This window comes from Eleutherodactylus coqui, chromosome 2, assembly GCF_035609145.1.
Source record: "Eleutherodactylus coqui strain aEleCoq1 chromosome 2, aEleCoq1.hap1, whole genome shotgun sequence".
Classification (NCBI taxonomy): Eukaryota; Metazoa; Chordata; class Amphibia; order Anura; family Eleutherodactylidae; genus Eleutherodactylus; species Eleutherodactylus coqui.
Window position 1 is genome coordinate 150,599,527 of NC_089838.1, and position 23,915 is coordinate 150,623,441.

The following is a 23,915-nucleotide window of genomic DNA, read 5'->3' on the forward strand; positions in this document are numbered from 1 at the left end:
TATACCAGATTGTCAATGACTCATTTTTTAAGGCACAAATAACTGCAATATACTGCTAGAGTAAGGGCTCCTTCACACTGAAGAGGATGATATCAGTCCATGAATCATGGCCCGATATCGCCCTTGCCATCCATGTGAAACCCATGGATGCAAGGCATTTTCATGGGAAAACAGCCTTCCATCACTGTGGTGCTGAAGGAATCCCCCGCAACAGCTGTGAGCCGTGGCAGAGGATCGTGAAGTTCTCCCATTGAAAACCGCCGGCCCCATTGAAAGCAATTAGCGATATCGCAGAAAGTTAGGATATGCTGAGATTTATTCCTGCATAGCATCACATTGCGGTGCCATGCAGGGAAAGATCACTAATGTGAATGAACCCATTCAAAAGAATGGGTTTTATATTTGTGTGAGATTTGTGAGTCTCGCAATGCACAAATCTCACCGGTGTGAAGGCACTCTAAAGAAAACATTTGCACAAAAATCATTGGAGAAAAAACAAAGGGAATTTATTAAAGGCTGTGAACCAAAGTTGTAGAATAAAACAAAACGTTTTCAAATTCTGGCACATGTCACAGTTACACAATATTGGAACTACTTGGACTCCCTATATGGATTAAATCAAGGTGTGTGACAGCATAGCTAGGTCTTTTCTGGTGTTCACGATCAACCAGGGGTGTCTATCTGTATACCTAAGACACCCTTGATTCTATGACTTGTCGATAATAAAATTCAACAGGTTAACACTATATACCCAGCTCCCCATCTCTGATTATGAGTAGGGGACAAACAGTCAGAACATAAAGGACGTATAATTGTACACAATAAGTACATACAGCGCATTATCTATACTTTCTGAATAAAATAGGTTCTAATCTCTAAGTCCCTTGATTTAAGGGAGAAGTACAGAAAGGCTCGGCCTTCCTGATCTGGTGACCGTACCTAATTAGCGACTGGAAGACATTTAGACATTGATAAAGTGGTTGGATGTCTGGAACCAGTCGGGTGGTACAGTCACAGAATTAACAGGATTTTCTTGGAGCTAGGGGATACTTGATCTTCACCTAAATGAAAACCCCAGGTCTCCTTTTCTCATCATATATGTTTTAGTCTGTCCAGTTTTTAATTTTAAGGTTCTTTAATAAAGTTAGTAAGTTTTAATAAATTTCTTCACCTGTGACTACTTCTAATTATAATTTGAGGAAATATACTGCCTCTGTGACACTTTTACAAAGTTATACTAAGTGGGTTAGGCTTAGTTGGAAGAATACATTTACTATAATTTACACCAGAAACTTCCAAAAATTATACTGCATATCTACTGCAGCTCACAGCTGAGGTAAGGACCACAAAAAATGCACCAAACCTACTAAGATGTGTGCGCCTCTTAATAATTTTAGCACATTTTTCTGCAGCAGTAATAAGATTAATATATGAAAGGCCAGTCCTAAGAAATTCCTCCCACAGTGCAGTAAAGAGACACATGGATTACAATTCCATTACCATACAATACTTCTAGCCTGCATTGATGTGGGTATTGGAATCATTACTGGCGGTGTATGGTTCAGCAATCATAATAATGTGCAGGTGTGTTGGAAGGAACAACGAATGCACTCAGTGATTGCCAGCTTTTATCTCTAGTCTCCAAAATATTTGGTCAACCTGCTGAAAGTCTGCAGACTGCTTTTACTGCGTTCAATATTGTCACAGAATATGCCCATTTCAAGATGAAAGGATCAAACAATCTCAAACAGCTCAAACAATCTTGGTCTATTAGTTCTTAACTAACAATGGACTCTTTTATGAGAAGCCCATATGTTTTCATTGTCTAGTCACAATGACAAGTGCATAAACTAATGTTATTTTGGGCACTCGGGATACAGAAGAACAGTATCATTTGACTTGGTAAAGAGGAAGTACAACCATCTGGATTCAATTACTTCAGAGCTGTTTTGTCTTGCCATTGCCAAACTCTGTACGATAATCAGCTGCGTCTTTGGCTTTATATCATGCATATATCGTTTCATAAATGACAGCACAATTAAACATTTACATGACAAAGAGGGCCATGTTTTAGGGGAATCGATTCCAAGTAAGTACAGATTAATTAACACGTGAACCCTTACTTTAATAAACACCCCTTGATGTTGGTCATTTGAATACAAGTTGGACTGCATCATTATGAGAAACAATTGAAAAAGTCAATGCAATTTTTTACTTTAGGTTACTATTAAACTTTGTACACCTTTTCTGCAATGTAAAGTTTGTCAATTCAGAAAAGTGAGATCTCCTAACCCTTAGATACTATTGCCTTAAGAGCCACACATTAAGTGTATGCATATCCGAAGGACATGCCATAAGTGATGGATAGGCCCACTTATGCAGCGGCAGCCTCTTCATTCTTTGTCTATCTGGAAGTGACGTCGTCATCATCAGGTGGTGTAAGTGCTTGGAGAAATAGTGCAGGTCCCAAGGTAGGTCTCACAGCTATCAGCCATTTATGGCACATCCTGTGGATATGCTATAATAGTCTAATGGAAACACATTTAATAAGGCATACAGTTAATGTGGCTACAATGTACTGTATATCATGTGCAGCAATAATTCTGGATTAATAATGACTATATTTCCTGCCATGCTAATCGGATGGTGGAAATAGCAATAGAAAGATTACGACCTGGCAATAATCTGAATCTTTTTTTATTTGAGCAAAACGCATATTAGTCAGTTAACACTATATTTTTTTGCATTCACCTGCAGTAGACTTTCACAAGGACTGGAAGTAATTATAGGACAGAAGTATATATAGAAGTGGTATCCCTCAGTCACTGCTGTCAGGGGAAGCAGGAAAATGATCCTGAAATTTTCTCTCTCAGATAGCCAAGAGTTGTGTACTTGAGAAAAATAGCTGCATTTTGCTCTTGTTAAAGCTTATTGAATAGATCTCAAATTGCCCATTTAGAGGGATATTACCAGATCTATAAAAAGTAGCAGATTAGAGCTTTGCACATTGTATATCTGCAATGTCAGGCACGGTACCGGGCTTCTATATAGTTTGTGAAAACAAAATCATTTAAAATAAATAAAGAAGTCAGGCAGGTTATATTTACACGACAGAGAATAAACACAGAAAAAAACATACGGTATACATGTTACAAGGTAATAAAGTCTGTAAAGGTGTCCACATAATCACAGTATCATGTCCTAGTGACCTTGAAAACATCACTTTGTTTGCCGCTGAGATACCCCAAAGCAATCTTCCCTCTAAGCTGCACAGCCTTGCAGCTTTCAAACTCACAGCACTTATATACTGTATGTCTAATGGAAATTTACTTTTGCCTATTCTATATCATTTCCATAAAAAAAAAAAAAAAAGAGTATTGCTCAGTTGAACCTAGGAGGGGTGATAATATAAAAACTTTTCAGCTATGATGGGAAGCACACTGAAATTACATACTGAAATGACACACTGAAATCCTAGGAACTGAAAGGTATTAACAGAGAGTATGAAATCGCCCACTTGTTATGAGTATACAGAGGTTTATTCATTTTTCAGTTTGTTCATTTCTTCAGACACAGCTTCACTGAACAATGGTGTATTTAACCCCTTAGTGACCAAGCCTGTTTGCGCCTTAATTCCTTAATGCTATAAGATGCACAGTTACGTCCTGCAGCGTCGGGGTATGTATAAAGGGACATCACACAGTGATCTCCCTCCAAACATCGTGGGTGTTGACTGTTTCGTACAGCCCGCACCTGCCTGCAACAGCTTCGATAAGCCACGCTGCTAAATTCACCGGCCGATTATCGGGGGTCCTGTATGGTTCCCCCCGCGATGAGATTGCAGGGAGCTGTGCAGGTATTATGGCAGCCAGGGGTCTTCTGAAAGGCCCCAGGGCTGTCATGGCAGAATGCCTATCAAGCCTTGCCTGTGGGGTGGACAGACATTCTGTGCGGACATTTCGCAGCAATTACGGCCTGTGTGAACCCAGTGTTACCAAATTACTACCCTCAGATTACATATAATTACAGATAACAATTACTAAGTATAAAAATTGACTGATTCTTATCATCGTAAGAAAAACTTCCAAAATGCACTAAACTAAAAAATCTGTTCCTCATAACAAATTCTCCCTTTTTGAAAACCACATCCTAAAAACAATCTATGATGGGCAAAGAAAATGGTACAAAGGTCCCTCTACATGTGACGATTGTCCTACTGACTATCTCTGCTGTGCTTTCACACAGGACCAAAACTCGTTGAGTGAATGGAGGCGGAGTGGGCCGGAGATCTCTTCTGGTTGCCTGTATCCATTCACTGCAAACTGCCAACAGATACTTAGCCCATGTACATCCTAGAATCAGAAATGTAATTGCCAGTGGAATATGTCTTCATTCAGTAACTTTTGCTTTTCCGTACGTATGGTAACAAAAGGTTTGGGTTTTTTTTCGACACGGACATGAAATTGTTTCTCAAAGCATTCTGTATCTGTAGACCTGATAGTGTGACATGTTGGCCAGGAATCGTTTTTAATACAATGTTCAAAACTCTAATACTCAAACATACTAAACAGTTTCTTTTACAATGTACTGAGAGCTTTAAAATGATTCAGCAATGCCATTATAAATTGAGAAGTGTACCATATCGAAAGCTATTACAATGTCACAAGTAGAAGAAATCATATACCAACATGAGCACGCTGTATACTTTCAGCAATTTCCCATTTTAAAGCAATAAATCCCATCCAATGGCTGTCGGTTTAGAATCAGCACACATAGTTCTACAATATGACTAAGTAATCACCCTTAACAGCTCAAGAATAAAAGCTCAAGAATAAAAATAAACTGAGCATTATACCTGGAGGTCTTGCTTCTAAGCAAAGAAACAAGAAATATAATATTTCAAAGAAATTAAATTCAGCTGCTATAAAGAGAGAAAACATACAGAAAACAACACGTACAGCATAAAGAAAACAGTGGATTTAAAATTGGAACATCGCTCCTAGAAACAGCACAATGATAGCACAGTATCCGAAAAGATGAAAGTTGGAAACTATTTTTTTAATCTATTTGAATAATAGTCAGTATAGATGCATAGGGTATGTAGATAGAGAAATGTGACATCTACACAACACATGTAAAGAGCTTCATTCATAAACAGTATATGAATATACATGAATGCTGTGATAATAGCGGTGATTTTATATATGAAAGTCTCTAAAAAGGTAAAATAAAGACATTAACTGAGTTCCAACTCATCTGTTCCTGCTGTCAGTGAGAACTTTAGCGCTTGCTGATAGTATCTGCTCAGGATCAGCATATCTCTACTGCCAGCCCAAAATCCACCGGGACCAAATGGGTTGCCATCAAAAAGCAGGCAAGATCTTTTTGTAATACAACTTTGTCATATCTTTGTTATTTCAGATCCACATATGGAAATAGACTATTTTTTTTCTTATTCTGTTATTTTATGTAAACCACATTATGTTCAGTTCAATTTATTTGGACTGCCTCATTTTTACACTTAGTTAGTATATTTCTCCTACGGTAGTTCGTTACTATCATGTGTTGGCCTGTAAATTTTTCTTCTTCTTTTTTCTATCAGTGTGCAGAAACTAGCAAACATATATATCTGCATTTGTATGCGCTACTCAAAAGTCAAATGTGGTTTAAAAGTAGAGCTGTACTGTGATTGATTAAGTCTTAGTAACTTTAGATTGATTGAATCCAAGTTATTCTTAAAGTTATCCTTATATTCAATGTGAATATCTCAGTTTACAAAATGCTTCCATACGAAAATGGGTCATATATGCAATGCTTCATTTAAATAGCAATATTATACCTAACACAGACTTAACAATTAATTCTGGAAAACAACAAAGTAATGCAACACTTACAGGTCCATAGGCATTACTGTCATGGCTTTTTTCATGATGGTCACCTTCTACCCACAGGTGTCCTTCAGGAATCTTCACATACTGAGTCTTGTATCCCTTTGTTCTGTTTAGGAAGAGTAAAATAAAGCAGCATGTTGTAAATTCCAAGTTTTAAGATTACATATGAAACTCTAATAGGACTGGATAATGGTAAGTGTAAAAATTGCCTCTGAACACAGAAACTGACCAGCAGTAGCATATCTATAGGGGTTGCAGAGGTTGCACTTGCGACTTGGCCTCTAAGCTAGGGGGGCCAATGGGTCCCACTCACCACACTAACACTGCATGTACTGTCATTCTTACAGGCTCTACAGTACGTGCTCGGCAGCACTCATTGTCTTGTATCTTCATTTGATTTCTTCCGTCTACTCCACTCCAGCACTACAGGCAAGAGAGGATGAATGACGATATCAAGCAGCGCTGGAGTAAAGTAGACAGTAGAAATCAAATGAAGATACAAGATAATGTCTGCTACAGGGTGCATTCTGCTGAGGCCATAAGGATTCAACAAAGTTTTTTGTCTACTCCCCTCCTCCACACACACACACAAGTAATACTACCTCTCCCTCCCCCATGATCCTCACACTCAGCCAAAACCTCAGAAGTACTGCATTTTCAAACTATTTTACAGTAACTTTGTTGAATCAGCAAAGTTGCTATTAAATACATTGACAGTAGAGTACTACTTCTGAAGCTACGGTTGAGCATGGGGATAATGGGGGTAGTAGTCGACACTAGTGTTAGTGATTTGCATTTCTCTATTCCATTTTTGTAACTGGAAAAGGCCTACATTAAGAAAATGAGCGTCAATCAGAGGAAATGTCACCTATGATCACTGGAAGTAACTGCACTGTAATATTTATTAAGACTTCTAGGGGTGCACTGAAGAGAGGGGCCTGTAGGGGGCAACAGACAGTCAGTCTGGTGCCTGAGACAAGATGAAAAACACCCCACAGGTATGGTATGGAATAAAAGATGTATGTCACAGAGGTTGTTAGCTTCTGTGATGTAGATTGGTCCAATAATACTCCAGGCCAGATCTTCCACCTGAACCAGCAAGCTATGTAAAAGGACAGGTAGAACTAAGGAGGAGGTGTGTGTGTCTGGGAGAACCAGGCTTGTGTTGCGACCAGACTTCTGGTCAACCTGACTCCTGTTGCAAGCAGAGAGAGACGCTGTGACCAGGCGGAGAGACATTGTCCTGGCGGAACGCTTGGGGAGCTCTGGCCCTGGGAGCAAGAGGTCTGGAGAGAGACCTGGATGCTGGAGAGACTGTTCATGTGCCTCAGGAAGGTTGGAGTGAAACCGTCCTGAGGGAAAACAGTGAGTCCTGAAGACAATTGTATGAAGCGGCCCTGTAGAGTGGGTGAGAACCACAGTTGGACTGTTTATTAAAACCTTGAAGTAACAGGACATTTAAGTTTATGTGCATAAAGTGCTGTGCTGAAGCAAGCTGCTATTGCTGTGAAGTTTAAAATAAATAGACATTTGGAGTTTAACCCATTGGTGTCTACCTTTGATGTGAGCGAATTAACCCCCGTGTTGCTACAGACTCTAGCAATGCCCCTGATTGCTAGTGTTGCATTGGTGGGTCACACACAAACTGTGGCTGTTGGCCTGAAGAGGAGGTACATGCTTGCTTAGGGGGACCAAGCTGAACTTTTGTACCAGGGTGCATGAGACTTTAGATACGTCCCAGCCGACTAATCTCTTTTCTTTTTCTTTTTGTAAATCCTAGTTTTATCTTCACTATGTATTTTATGCATTGAGTGGAAGAAAAATCCTTTGTGTTTGTTAATATGCTAAATAGAATAAGAAAAGATGAGCTGCTACATGCAAAAAACTTGTTGTTTCAGTTTGCATAATATTTTTTTCTTCTCTGCCACCTCTTTAACACCTTCAAACTTCACTGGATATGAAATTAGTATAAAAGGAAAGATTTAAAAAGTCCTAAAGAGAATCATCAATAGGATAAAAGGAAGTTACATTTTTAAACTCTACCAAGAATAGAACTCTGGACTCATTGGTAGAAAACAAACAGCAGTGCATTGGGTCAGTCTAAAATGAAGTACAGTATAATCATGAATGAACAAGTGCTTTAAGACTATACATACAAATTATAAACAATACACACTGGGAGGAAACAAACATCCAGTGCTACATTGTTCCTTCGGTCAGAGTCCTCTACACAAATTGAATATACAATAACTACTGTATCCATACAATTTTTCTTCTTACTTAAACGATCCACAGTTTGATGAATAATGATGCACATAAACGGTGGCATCATTAGAGTACATTTATTTGAAAGTATAAACAGAAATATTTCTTTGCATATGACATGATCAGTGACTATAGGTTCACAACACTTATTGTGCCACTTTAAAAGTTGAATCTTAAGAACAAAAGTTCCAGAGAACAAAATAATTTAAATGTGTCTTCTGTCATTGTAGGAAATACATTAAATATTAGTTTCCACTGTGGCAAATTAGGAAATGGCTTTAATGCATATGTTAAGTATAAGTTTTCAGACTGCTGGTTTGTAGGTAACACTCACAATATAGAGACCAGCAGCACACGATGTAAAGTGCAGATCACTGTGGAGAAATGTAATCTCTGGAAAAATGCCTTGCTATCCCAATGGCAAAAGCTTTAATTGGGCACACAACCTGACACAGCATGTGCTCATTAAAATTTAAATGAGCTCTCTTGATGATATGTGTGCTATATCATGATTGCTGTTGTAGAGGCCTCAAAGGACACAGGCTAACAGAAGGTAGCATCGCAGAAGAAGCAAATTAAAGTAATAACATTGGTGCACTTTGGAAGTAATGCCTTGCAAACACATAAAGCAGCATAACATACAAAAATAAAATGTGTAGAAGATCAAAAGTCTTGGAGTTGATGTCCCTTATCCTATAATTATTTGTGTGATCTGTATATTATGCAGTGTAAATAAAGCCATTGTGTAATGCAATATACATAGATAATACAAATACATGCTACATATTAAACTCTGTATACTTAAAAAGAAAAAAAAAAAGATCATGGGATATATGTCAAGTTTGGTCTACACCAAGTTTATCCTATGTTTTCCACTACTACCCCACCCCCACAAAAAAAAGGACAGGCATAAAAATGTATGCCAAGAAGATGTTCTATAAACCACTTCATCCTTCATAATGTATACTGTATAGCCACCATGAGTGAGGGCTACTTTGGATGGATATATACTTAATGCTGACCTGCCACTGTATCCTGAGATAGTTCCAATCCCAGAAGTTTAACGCCTTATATGCCAGTCAACAGTAGCTTATCATTGGTTGATAAAGAGAGGAGGTTCCCTCAGTCAATCCAACTCCACTCTCCATAACACAAGTTAACACAAGAAGTTTAATTGTGGTTTCCAGGCTATGGCGCTTTTACATGGGATTACAGTCCGTTAAACGACTGCGCGAGTGCTGACGTGACCGCTAAGGTCATTAGCACTCATGCAGAGCGTTCACACAGACAGACTTCACCCCTGGATCGCTTTTATACTGACAATAGTTTTTATGTTGAGTGAAAGTCAACGATAATGACTTACGAATGAATAGTGAGCAATTTTTTTGCAATTACAGTGCACGATTATTGCTCAAATACATTTTTTTTAACAATTTCTGAGCAATAATTGTAACGTGTAAATGGGCCATTAGACATCTACTGAAGCCCATTAAGCTCTGCATGAGGCAGGATCTGACAAGCTGCCTTTTAGTGTAAAACTGACCACTACTGTATAGTACACTTTAGTACAGAAGTGTTTTTGCCTTTAATAAAATGGTTTCATGGTGCAAAAGTAGTTACACATAAAGAAACCATATAAAATGTGATATTGCCATAACTATACTGACCCACAGAATGAAGGTAACATTTTATTTCTGCCACATGGTGAGTGGCGCTAACAATTTTAAATGTAAAAAACAATGACAAAATTGCTGTTTTTTCCATTATCCACAGAAAGAGTTAATAAAAGTTAGTTAGCAAATATATATATATATATATATATATATATATATATATATATGTGAAAGCCCTCACTGACTGACTCGCCACTAATTCTCTAAATTCCCGGTATCGTACAAACATGAAATTTGGCAGGAGCATTCTTTAGGTCCTAAATAAGAAAAGTAAAGGGGTCACAACTCGATTTTTCAAAGCTAATTGCAAACGTAAATGCACCCCTATGTAATGTAACTTTCCAATGTCGTACAACCGTGAAATTTGGCGCAAACATTCTTTAGGTCCTACATGTGAGGAGAGTGGGAGGGGTGGGACATTCTGCAGATGGACAATGGTACATGCAGTCTGAGGAGAATCTAACGCTACTCTATGTGTATACATATTTTATTCCTTGGTTCCTGTAAAGTGACCTTGACTTCATAAAAGTTTCTGGGCGAACAACAAGTAAACACCTGTATAAAAATAACTCAGGTGAAGCCGGGTATATCAGCTAGTTATATATATATATATATCTCAAATAGGTGCCAGTGAAAAACACAAATCTGGCAAAAAAACAAGTCATAATGTGGCTACATCACAGAAAAAAATTAAAAAAGTTAAGATCAAAACAACTTTCTTAATGCAACCCTCCAGTCCTGGATAAGCAAAGATGGCCGCACCATTTCTCTGACTACCTGATGCACTAATATGCATCATTAGTTTAAGACACCACATTGCTTTGATTGACTAGTGATGCCTAGGTGAGCATCCCTTGCCAGTCAGAGAAGCATGTAGTGTCTTAAGACTACCAATGTATACTAGTGCACAGTGTGTATCAAATAGTCAGAGAAGTGGTGCAGCCATCTTTTTTCAGGAGTGGAGGGTAACTTTAAAGGGGTTGTGCCAAGTTATTTACTATCTACAGGGGGATAACTTTGTGATCGGTGGATTTCTGACCACAGGGACTTGGGGTCCTGCAGTACTTTAGTGGTTACTAAACATGCTGAATCAGGACCCTAAAAAGATCAGTTCATGTTGCCAAAGGAAAAAAGAATCTCCACACTTGTTTGGTACAGGGATAGAGGTAACCACAAAGATCTGTATCTTACACATGAAGACGTGGATAAAGCCTTATGTGAGAAGTCTAGGGACTTCTGATTAGCTTAGTAGTCCCAATAAAGGATGGAGTAATAACTAATTTTGTAATAAGGTTCTGTATATATAAGGCAGTTTGGATATATAAGGACAAATGGTCTGTGTCTATAATTTCTAGAGGGTTTAATTTTTAGGGGATCAATATATACAAGGGGGTTGAGTGATCTGAAATCTGTATACGGAGCGTTCTGGCATGGGTCTATACAAAGTGGGATCTAACCTGTAGTTGGCGCATATCCTAAATAAATAAGTGGGGTATAAGGGAAAGTAAGTGAGCTACACAAGCCACTTCTCTTTTCCGGTCTCTGAATGGAAGACATAACACAATGCTGGGTCAATCACATAAGAAACACAAATGGACCCCCAATAACTTACAATAGGATTCAGCAGGGTTCCAATAATTTTAGTAGGAGTAATGGCGGTGTATGCTGCACTAGATTTTACATCAAAATCTGAAGGAACTGTCGGCAGAGGCTGCAAACAGAGCCTCTGACAGAAGTGTGAGCATAGCCTTATTTCGCTAACATTTATAACCTTGGTTATACTTGGTTGGCATTTCTTTTAACTAGAGTGTATTCAGCTTGAAAATTTTGAGAAGTACCAGTCAAGTGGATCTAGTAGCATATATGAGAACAGAAATCCCAGGTTTTGCTTCTAATTTTAAGCTGCATGAAGACATAAACCTAGCATTGCTTTTAAATATGAATGCACTATCTAGATTGAAAATAGAGGTGACCTAGTCCTACCCGCAACCCCTGTCCCTACCTTCTTGCCCCCTAGGCTAGGCCCTAGGGCGACAACTGGGCGACAGTCCCTAGACTCGCTAGGGATGCGGGCAGGAGCCAGACTCACAAACAAATACAGGAAAACAAACAAACACAAAAGCAGGTCAGGCAATCCGGCTCGGTAACAGGAGAGAACGTGGTACAAGGGGTCAGGCGAAGTCAAAGTCAGGTCCAAAGCAAGCGAGTCAAACAGGGCATCAATTCAAGATAACGCGGGTGTAGCTGGAGACCAAACATACACTGGCAAGGTCAGAAGGAAACTGAGCAGTTTGAAAGCTGTCATAACTTCTGACCCAGCAGCTGATTGGGGCGGGGAGCCTGACAGCAGCAGGACCTAATTACAGGACGCTGGGAGAAACAGCCCTCGGCGCCTGCTAAAGACAGGCAGAAACAGAGCAAGCGCTCCCGGGTGTCATGGCAACGGGGACGTGGCGCAACTCGGCTACCTAGGCCCCTGCTCCCTGAGCACGGGAGCGCGCGCCCGGAGCCGGCGTCCAGGATTACGGCAGCCATGGGAGGTCACAAAGACCAAGGCTCCCCTGCGCCGCACCCCCTCAGCCCGGGTGATCGGACCGGCGGTGCGAGCACGGAAACCCCGAGAGCCGCCGGTTCTGACACAGACAGGACCTACACTGACGTCTACAGTAGGGAACCCGCATGTGACTTGTGAGCTGTCATGTCACAGTTGTGTTGGGTCACAATGCAACACCATTGACAATCATTAGATGTGACCTTACCTTGTGATCATTGTGTAACCCTAGCCAAATCCTGCATTATTTGGAAGTATAAAAAAGAGTAATACATGATTTACCTGTCAATGAGTAGCACATTGTTGTGTTTGTAAAACAGACACTTTAACAATATGGAATACAGGTGTTGGCAGCATGGAATGACCATATGGAGCATAGTGCCATAGTGCCACATGTGAATGCGTGTTCTTTCTGGACATTATGTACTGCATGTTCTTCTTATTACTATACTCTAGTCTCGTAGTAGAACTGTCACTACAGCTTTAGTAAGCCCTGCTGACCGTGTAACAATTTGTTTGATTAATCAAGACTTGAAACTCTAATTGTAATTTGTACCCACACTGGCACCTCCGGCCTGTAATAATAAACATCTGTCATGTTTCCATTTAAGTTTCACAGTGATTTATCCAGGCAGGCAGTTTCTTATATACTTTTTAATAGCTGTACTACACAACATGTCAGGTGAATTTCTGCTTCATTGGAGAAAAAGAAGACAATTCCATTATAAAACAGATTAAATTTATTAGCAGTAATAAGCGTGATCGGCAGAGATATACACTTGCTAATGTTCTGCATTTATTTGAATGCTTGCAATGCGTGCATATTAGGAGATGACTTACAAATGTTAAGTCCTTAAAAAGGGCAGACATTTTAGAAATGTCCTTCACCGCTGAATTAAAGTACCTGTAAATACAGAATATTATTCCATTTTATAGAGAATTCTTAGAGCTATAGTGATATTAACTGGATCACTAGCACAAATATGTTACTTTAAATGAACAACAGCTTTTCAAACAACTTGTGCTTAGATGATTGCCACTCTGATAATTAGCAAAACTGCTATTTATTTTATTTACTTAAAATAATTTTTTGGGGCTGAAAATAGGAGTATAGGCATGTGAAAATATCGCGCCCATACGGTACTAAAGATCGTGTGAAGCAGGTGAATTACAGCTATTTAAATTAGCCCGTTCACACGATCTGAGGTGCATGTATAGTGGCCCAAAGCTGTGGTGTGGATGCATTTGAATGACTGTTGTGAGTGATTCTTGTGTGTATGTCCCTTTAACTGTATGAGTGACGTGATTGAATGTCTCGGGTAGTTGAGAGGCGGAGTTTAGTGGTGAGAAGAGAGAGAGTTGAGAAAATGTAGTCGGAGGTGGTGGATGTTACTCGAACGGCTAGGCGTAGAGTAACGGGTCTTCTGCCATGACAAAAAGAGAAGGAAAGCCGCTGAGCAGCCTGAGAACAAAAATAGAAAGCTTGAGTGAATGCTGATTACTGAATCGGGAGTGCATACCCCACAGACGACCCGAGATAATTGGGACTGACGACGTCAAGAGTCCGAAGGCAAGAGTGTCTCCTAGAAAGCCTGTAACATGGAAGGCGTGGAAGAGACGTGAAAATCTATAAAGAAAATTTGTGATTTTTGTACAGCATCCTACTTGTAGGTGAATCAAAGCAGGAACAGTTGTTAGTAAAGTGCAGCCGAGCTCCTCCAGTTGTTTTTCTCAACCTTTGCTATTGATCTGTCGACTCTTAAGCCGCTATCCTCAAAAGAGGTGCTGGCATCATGTGAAATACAAATTCTTCAATCCTACGTTTTCCTGTTCACTGCGGGCAACCGAGCTAGGTCAAGATGGCGCCGCAGGCGGAAGAGATCGCAGAGCCACCCGTGACATCCATCTTGTTTCCTTGTGGTCTCCCCCCTCATGGCGGGCCTCCTGTTCAGGTTGCCTCATTGCACGTGGTGAGTGCTTTCCATCTCCCATTGGAGTCTATGAAAAGCACGCACCAAAGATAGGTCAGGTCCTATCTTTGCGCGCACCAAGAAGCTTAGATGCGACCTTGCAGTTGCATGTCCTATCTTTGTTAGGTGCGAGGATAAAATTTATTCATATGAATGTCTCTATAGGAAACCATTGGTTATTATAGAAGCGCGTTCTATGCGTGCCTCTAATGCGCGACAGCAGAAACTAGGAGGGAAGAGTAGGGAAATGAGATATCTTCCTCAATGAAGGGTGAGCAGAGAGGAGGGGGAGGTAGAGACACACACACAGATGTGAATGCTGCAGCTAAAGCTGAGGCTTCTTATACACATGTACCCTGCTAAATCTTTCTATGCACTCCTACATGATGAGGTTATGTCTGTGTGACAGACAGAGACCTGAATCTCTGAATCTCTCTGTTTACAGTCTATAGAGCACAGCAGGATCCTCCTACCAGTCCTGAGAGGGTAGAAAATCAGATGCACACATTACAGCGGGAAAAAAGGGAAAAATTCGGAATACAAGACATACAATGACCTGAAAGCGTGTTATTCCTGAGGTACTAACACATTATCGTATTCTGAAAAAGCATTTGAAAACTCACGCACGCTTTAATATTTTACATGGATGAAAGTCGGATTATAACAAACATACTTTGATAGTTTTACAAACATTGGTGAAATCTCTTTAAAGAAATGTGACATTTGGACATCATATTTATACAAAAAACCTGCGCCTCTTTTCCAACATATCCAAATGTGTCTAAAAGGTGAATAGTACTTTACAGTCACACTCTATGCCACCTGGCATTTTTCTAAAGAGAACCTTTCACCACTTCCAACATAACTACTTATGAATAAATTGACAACTAGTTACCATTCCCTTTGTCAAAGTAGTGTGCCCTACACAGCCTGACAGTCAGTACTGATTGGACAGTATAAGAATCTGCTGGGACACACCCCTAACTGGTAACACACAATTGTCAATTTATTCAGAAATTTCCAGGAAGAATAACAGAGAGACATCATACCATATAGTTCTCATTAAAAAAAATGCTCAAGAATTGCCATTTTATAAGTATTTCCTAAAACAAACCTGTCAGAAGGACTGAAAAGTTCTCTAACATGGACTCTCTGAAATAGCATGTTTTCAAAAGATGCATAAATAATGAAAGAAACATTTTATTTACCAACGATTTACTGATTACATTTTGATTTGTTACTCAGGGTCTCTTTAAACCCCCACCAGATTCAGAAAAAGGGTGTGCAACATATAGAGCACTCAGGAAAATGATTGATGTACCATTTTGATGATGCACCAGTATTAATAAACCTCTACTACAGTATTAATCTGGCAATAATTTTAATCAGTGGACTTGGTTTATTGTAATTCTTGGCAAAAAGACAAAAAAAAAATATTAATTCAGAATTTCAGGTTTTTTTAAAAAATATCATGCATGGCATCAAAATATCATGCATGGAAGGATGTGTAGTGCCTAAAGGGAACGCATCATTAAAGGGATTATCCGAGTTATTGGTTGGAGTGGGTAGATGCAGAGTACATAAAAAATAAGCACGTTATGCACCTCCCGCTGCCACAATATTCCCCTGCTACCACTTGGGTGAGTGTGAAAAGAGGCTCCCCGGATTCTACATCACTTACATTATGATGCTTATAGTTGATGACAGGTTCCTTTTTAACTTCAGTTTCTCACAATGTAATGTTAGAACTGAGGGGCAGTGTTAGGATAATGTAGATTTATGAGCCACTTAGCTTCTCTGGAAAACATGGTAAATGAATACCACCATGGGGACTCACATGACTTCAACTAGCAGCTGCCAGCTCAGGCTATATGGTACAATAGGCCAAAATAACACAGTAATAGCTGAAAAGAACATTAAATTGCCTTTGGCAACAGTTTGGAGCTTTTCTTTTTATCTCACCGATGATGACGAGAAGCAGTATGATTAATTGTGTTATACAGCATTAATAATTGTACTTAATTGCAATTAAATGTATACTGTACATACACATGTATGGAGTTCAGTTATTTTCTTTTTTACCATTCTTCTTAGTCTCTCTAGTTTAATACACGTTACTTCAACATGGAAATTAGATGAAGGAGACATATTTCTGATTTTTACACACAGTCATTTAGACAGTTCTGCTTGATGTTTTAAAGCTAGCAGTCGAGTGTTATGTAAAGATGGCAGGTTGACTTGAAATATTAACATTCATACTCTATCTTGAACGTCAAAAAGATCTAAAATAAGAAGCATTATACTTTGCAAAATGCAGTCAAGCTTTGGATTAAAGAAACTTTAAAATTCACAGGGATGCATCTGGAAATCGAAAATGATGTGTACAAGTAATACGTGTTCAACAGCAAATATCGACATAAGCAGTAAAAATTATTCACATGCATCATAAATTTGACAACATCAACATTAAAGTATTAGGATAATGAGAAAATATCCTGCTGTTTTTGGATTATTCGTATGGTATTTGTCACCGTGGTAGGTAATCATCCAAAATACTAGGCATTAATGCTGTCAAATACGAAATTCTATAACTTATCCAGATTCATTTTCATTATCAAGATCCAGTATTAGGCCAGGTGCGCACATGAAAACTGCCTGACTGTAGAAACTTTGTGGATGGAATTAGCAGAGGAATTAAATGGTGAATAAATAATTTTTGACGTCATATAGACATACTTCAACATCAATGAAGAGCTGTAAGGTCAGCTGCCTAAAAAAAAGGGGCAGGTTGCATACGCTGGTACAGTGGAATAATCGGAAATTCTATTCCAGCAGATTTTATATCTGTTGGATCTGAAGATAACAGTATTTGCACTGTGTCATCTCCTCTAATACATCAACATTAATAGGCTTAACCCAGGGGCGTAACTAAAGGCTCAGGGGCCCTGATGCAAAAGGTGAGCTGGCCCCCCCCCCCTATCTGTACCCGTACCCATACCTAAACCATGCTGCACAGAGGCATAACTTGAAGCTTCTGGGTCCCAATGCAAAACCTGTAACAGGGCCCCCAACTATAATGCTTTATTCATAGTACTGGGCTCCCTATATGGAGAAGAGAGGCCTTATGGGCCCCCTAAGGCTTCTGGGCCAGGGTGCAACCGCATCCCCTGCACCCTCTATAGTTACGCCCCTGGCTTAACCCCTTTAGTGGCAGGTTTAGGTAGTCTTCAGCACATTTAATTTTAGATTTTCCGGGCATGCCACTAAAGAGGTTAGTGGAGACATGGTCCAAGCTAGGCTAAAAAAGTTATTAAAGAACTCAGCTCACTTATATCTGTAGCTCTGTTAATAATATTTAGCGATTTTCTAGTGATTGACAAGGTTGTCAAATTAACAGAATTCCTTTTTACAAGGGCTAATACCCACAAACGTATCGGTAAAATGATGTAGAGAGCTGTCAGAGACCACATATGGCTGCTAGTGCACTGTGTATGGCCGTGAATCACATGCTCATGGACATGCTCAATGTGACTCTTTTTATTTTTATTCCCTGCTCTGTTTCAGAGCAGGAATGCGTATAGAAACTCCCCATTGCGTATGGACGTTTCATACGTTGCCTATACCGATGTATAGGGCTCAAGCTGTGGGGTACTCAGAGAAATAGAGCATGCTACAATCTATTTCTTCTGCATATTGATATGCAATGTCTACACACACATGCAAATAAGGAAGATGGAACAATCCCTCTGTAGCAAGTCTGTAAAACAATGATTGGGAATAGGAAACCAAGCCAGAAAACCATACACAGCCAGCTGTTTCAAGGTGCTTGCCCCCCATCAGTGTGCATTAGGTTTTTGGCTTGGCTGTCAACTCTCCTTAAGGAAAGCACCCATTGACTTTCATTGATTCCATCACATGGCCGTGCAACACACGCATAATGCACGGTGAAAACCCGGTCGTGGACATGAGCCCTAAAGAGATGAGTTGAAGCCTCCACGGAGGGGCGGCTGTGGATATGGTGATTTTGTCCTTTGCAAAGGCGTTTGATTCTGACCCTCCTTGATGCCTGTTAGATAAAATAAGGTCTATAGACTTATGAAAAATAGTTTGTAATTGAAGTGTAAACTGGCGCAATGATTACATCCCAATGTTCATTGCTGGGACAGCCATTATTGAACTTATTAATATTGAGCAGTGTTTTTCGAACTGTAAGGGTGCCTGAAGTTGTTGGTGAGGTGCAAATGGAGAGGCAATTTTGAAAGAAGGAATCACATACTACACAGTCCTTTCTCTGGCTGCACAAACTCGACTTTAATAACATAAATTAGTTGTGCTTATTTTAATATGCCAGGAATGTAAATTGAAATACATTTTGAATGAATTTTTGGCATGGTCTTCAAACCATGGTGAGGAATTGGCATCACCATATTCTTGCTGGTGAGGCCCCAGTATAAAAAGTTTGATAAGTCCCCATATAGAGAATAGAATCACAAGAACTATATAGCACTACACCATGTAGTATAACACAGTTTTTGGAAGATGTTGAATTATAAGCCAATTTGTACACACAGAGTATTTGGACATCCCCTTGACAAATGCGAATAAATGTAAAGTTTTGCATTTGGTTAATCATAATCTGCAAGCCCCCTATGTTCTAGGTTGAGTAAAACTAGGAGAATCACCTATACAGAAGAATTGGGGCTGCGCTTATGGATCAGACTGAATTATCGCATGCACTTTCAATCAGGTGCTTCTAAGCCGAACAAAATACTGTGTTGGATACAAAGAGGCTTGGACCTTCCTTATATCTACAACCTCATATACTTTTGACATGCTTTGCGATGCACCATTTTTAATGCATTCTTGGCCAAAAAAATTGCATCAAAAAACCTCATCAAAATGAACAAAATGCACTAAAAATTACACGTATAAATAAATACACAAGTGGCACTTACAGATGGCCCAACTTAACATATTCATTACTTCATTTAAGTACGAAAATGAAATAAAAGGTAACAAATTCATTTAGAAGCATGCAGTCGTGGAGTGAGAAAAAACTAATTGAGCTTTCTTTCAAAGACAGCTGAAATGAATTTAGCTATATATCATTCCCATTTGTGATATATTATCAGGATACTGTACTAACCATTGAACAAAATTGCTATACAACTTTAACAAAAGAAGCAGCGATAATACAAGCAGGCTGTTATCATCATCCTGATGCTTTAATGATTATACAAAACACAGCAGAATTAGAAGGTTGTTATATGAGTTTCTTACTCATAAATCATTTTATTCTTGACATTTTGAAATGAGAAATACTTGGAACCTCTGCCAACCGTGTATAATGTGAGAGGGCTGCTATTATGGAGCAGACATTGATTGCCCAGCAGATGAACAATCGCCTCTGATATGATCTGACATTGAAATCCAGATCCACTGTAAAGGATAGATGGGCAGCGTTGTAAAAAAAAAAGAAAATACACAGTACCCAAAACAACTGTGCCGATCGGCTCATTACTACAGCTGCAAGTGAAACACTGTAATAACAGGGGCTGAAGTTACCACTGTCAAAATTCCAATTAACATTACTCTAAGCTGAAATAGCCTGTTTCTAGCTCTAAATATGTCCTTATTCAAGCACAGAAAGCAATGAGAGAACTGCTAAAGTGTCTGGCATCATGCAATTAGGCCCCATTTTATATACAATGAAAAAATGAGTAATGACCTTAGATGATCTTTAGCCACCAAATATTACACGTCAAACACCTCACATTATTTATTGTATTTTATGCATTAAGTTTTATTTCCCTGCGTGTACAAGATATTCTGAGCCACATTCATTTCTAAAATGACGCACAGCAGTCTTTTGGCTTCTGAAATACAATCATTGTTAACAGATATTGTCGTAGAAGCCATGTCTTACTGATTAAAAATAACATTTAAAATTATAGAAATAATTGAAAAAGTTGGTACAGCCAGATTAAGACCCAATGTCCACAAGAGGACTGGATTTGCGGGATCCACACTTCAAGCCGCCCATAGGGTAGCATAGGCGTCCGCACTTCAATTTACACATTTGTTTTCCGGATTCTGCATGCGGAAAATAGATCACAGCATGCTCCATTTTACCGTGGATTCCGTGCGGATGGCTTTCATTGAAGTCAATGGAAGCCATCTGACCCGTGGCCCGTCCACAATTAACAGAATTAATGGATTCTGCAGGAAAGCAGGAGTTTAAAAAATAAAAGCCTGCACTGCGCATGAGTGCCGACGCGCAGGACGGCACTTTTGCACACATTCGCATTACGGAAAAAAGAAGACCCTGAAAGATACTCAGGATCGCCGGCTGTGGGCAGAGTTGGATTCTGCTGCGGGCTCTCATATGAGTAATCTAACCCGGACATGAGGCCTAAGTGAGGGGCTGTGCTATGCTGTTACTGTAGCTTCCATTCACTTCTATGGAAGTTTTGGAAAACTCATAGAACAGCCAGTTCTGCTGTTTTTGTACTCCTGGCCATCAGTAGCCATGGCATACTGACTGTAGGCCCATGTCAGACATGTTTGGCTGAGATGGGAATACACCATTGGCATATACATTTTTTTACTGGAAGGTTATGATGGATGTTTTCAATGGATGCCATTCATTCCTCATCACCCCCATGTTGCAAAAGATATATTTAACATATACATTTCTTTGCTAGTTTCACAAAAATAGATTATCTTGGTATCATGGGTAATTGGATTCCTTGAAGAAAGTTAGACCACGGTAAGGATGGACACATCTAAAAGGATGGACATATCTATAAGGCCCTTTTTCACATGGGCTACAAAATCGTGATCTTTTATAGCAATGCAACATCGCTACACAATGCATGTATGTTTAGCCCATGATTTCCAACGGGTTCTTTCAGGCTACAAAACATCTCTCATGTGAAAGAACCCATTGGAAACCATGAGCCTCACATACATGCCTTTTGTAGCAATGTCCCATCGCTACAAAAGATTTTGTAGCCCATGTGAAAGAGGCCTAATGTGAACAGGCTGTAAAAACCCTCTTGGGGTTGTTGGGCTGTATTCACACATGACAGTTTTGCTTACTTTTTGCCACTGCTTCACTGTAGCCATTGTGATTTCATGGAATTTAATTCACTTTGCAGCTTAAAGCTATGCCGTTTCAAAGTATGCAGTATATTTTGCAATCCACATTGGTGGTGGACATGGTGGTACTCAAGTTACTATCTAGACCGAAACTGTGACAAACCATGGATTTTGCATTTTTTTTTGCAGTGCAATAATACGGCAGGTTACTAATTAACCATTTCCATCCACTGTATAGATACTTTTATCATACTAGGTGAAATAGATTAACCGTATGATGCGGATGATCTATGCACACTAGTTTCTGTAATCCTATAAAACTATTATATATGTGCTAAGAAAAAAAAAGATATACTTAAGTGATTGTTTTTTTCATGTTGGCAAAACAAATATGCAGTACATTCTAGAACAAGTTGTTTTTCCCACAAAATAGGCTGTCAAGATGTAGTATAACAGCTGACTGTCCTCGGGAGCTGCATGGTGCCTTTACTGGTGTCAAACTTCTGACAAGTGATAAGGATGTACAGGATTCGTTTCCTTGCAGGCATTTACTTCAATTGTGATCTTCTACTTTCACTTAAATGACAGAATGGTCGATTCAGCACAATGCAAGAGTTTGCGGTAATATAGAAACCATTTCAGCTTCTAGACTAAGGGTGTCAAACTCATTTTCCTTGAGGGCCACATCAGCATTATGGTTGCCTTCAAAGGGACGTTTATAAGGGCTCATTCACACAGGCGTATCTGCGCTCCATACTACTCATGTATTTTTTACATCCATAATACAGACAGCTTACTCCCCATTGATATGCATTGGGATAATCAGACTTGCTTTTTTCATTAGTGCATTTTACACTTATGAAAAAAAAAATCGCAGCATGTCCTATTTTTGTCTGTATTACGGATCAAAATTGCCCATTAAATACAATAGGATTGCGTAAATACGTAGTGAGGCCTTAGTCAGACGGGCGATTTTTCGCGCGATTTGCGGATCGCATGACGGATGCGCATCCGCAAATCGCGTGACCGGTGCGCGCAAGTCGCCCGCAAATCGCCCGCAAATCTGCTCCTAGCCGCGTTTCATTAGAAACGGGCCGGAGCTGTCCAGTGCATTGCATTCAATGGAGACGGCAATACAGCCGTCTCCATTGAAAGCAATGCGCTGCGGGCGAGCCCGGGATGAATTATCGGGAAGGGCTTAAATTTATAAGCCCTTCCCTGCAATCCATCCTAAAATGTGTTAAAATTAAAAAAAAATTGTATACTCACCTTCTGCCGGCAGCCGGAGCTCCGCGCGGCCGTCCTGCAGTGGGTGTGAAGGGGGTGTGAGTCAGAGCTGCCCCCTGATTGGCTCAGCGCTGAGCCAATCAGAGGCATGCCTCACTCACACCCATTCATGAATTCATGAATGGATGTGAGTCAGACCTGCCCCTGATTGGCTCAGCGCTGAGAGGCAGCAGTCACTCACCCATTCATGAATTCATGAATGGGTGTGTGAGTGTTTTCAGCCTCTGATTGGTCAGGGCTGTGACCAATCAGAGGCAGATCATTCAGCAGGCAAGGATTTTAAAGCCCCGCCGGCTGAATAGTGCCAAGAAGCAGTTCAGGAGAACGGACAGCGGCCGCGGCTGGACTCCGGCTGCAGCGGAAAGGTGAGTATACAATTTTTTTTTATTTTAACACATTTTAAGATGAATTGCAGGGAAGGGCTTATATATTTAACCCCTTCCCTACAATTCACCCCGCGCACGCCGGCAGCCCATTGCTTTCAATGGAGCGGCTGTATTGCCGCTCCATTGAATTCAATGGGCAAACATCGTTCTTCTCTGCCACAGCTGTTACAGCTGTGGCAGAGAAGAATGATTTGTCTTCTATATGTTCTCAATGGGGTCGGCGCTGCTGCCGCCGGCCCCATTGAGTGCATATACAGAAGAGAACAGGAATCGCAGATCGCAGATAGGTGCGATCTGCAATTTTTTGTTCTATAATTTATCGGACGAGCGCATAAAAAGCGCTCATGTGTCCGATACCATTGCAAAGCAATGGTTTTAAAAAATCGCCGGACGCATGCGCATGCGCAAATCGCGGCTAAAATCGCCCGTCTGACTAAGGCCTGAATATGAATAATACGTGCATATTCACCACATATTTATGCATGAAGGCAGGAGAAATCTAAGAAGCCTTCTTGTGTTTTTTTTTCACACGTGAAAAACACAATGAATACGATATGTGTGCAAAAAAAAATGCAAGGAGGTCCAAATACACTGTAACATGCAGTTTCAGTCTGTGAAAACGCTGTGCGTTTCACAGACCAAAGCTGCATATGCCTGTGTGAATCAGCCCTAAATGTAACTACTCCTTAACATGGCTATGGAGCTCTATGCACTGTAATGGTGCTTCTCCCTTCCATCTCTTTAGCACTGAGCTGCCTACTTCGGAAGGTGGCTAGGGTGCAAGGATAGGA

General features: G+C 39.9%; 1 protein-coding gene across 1 annotated transcript in view; it reads right to left on the bottom strand.

Annotated features, from left to right (window-relative positions):
• LOC136610038 (mitochondrial inner membrane protease subunit 2-like) overlaps window positions 1-23,915 on the bottom strand; it is a 341,138-nt gene that overhangs the window by 227,021 nt on the left and 90,202 nt on the right. The window contains exon 3 of the mRNA XM_066589307.1: window positions 5,895-5,997. Within this exon, the coding sequence (XP_066445404.1) occupies window positions 5,895-5,997 (103 nt within the window). The remainder of the gene's footprint in view (window positions 1-5,894; window positions 5,998-23,915) is intronic.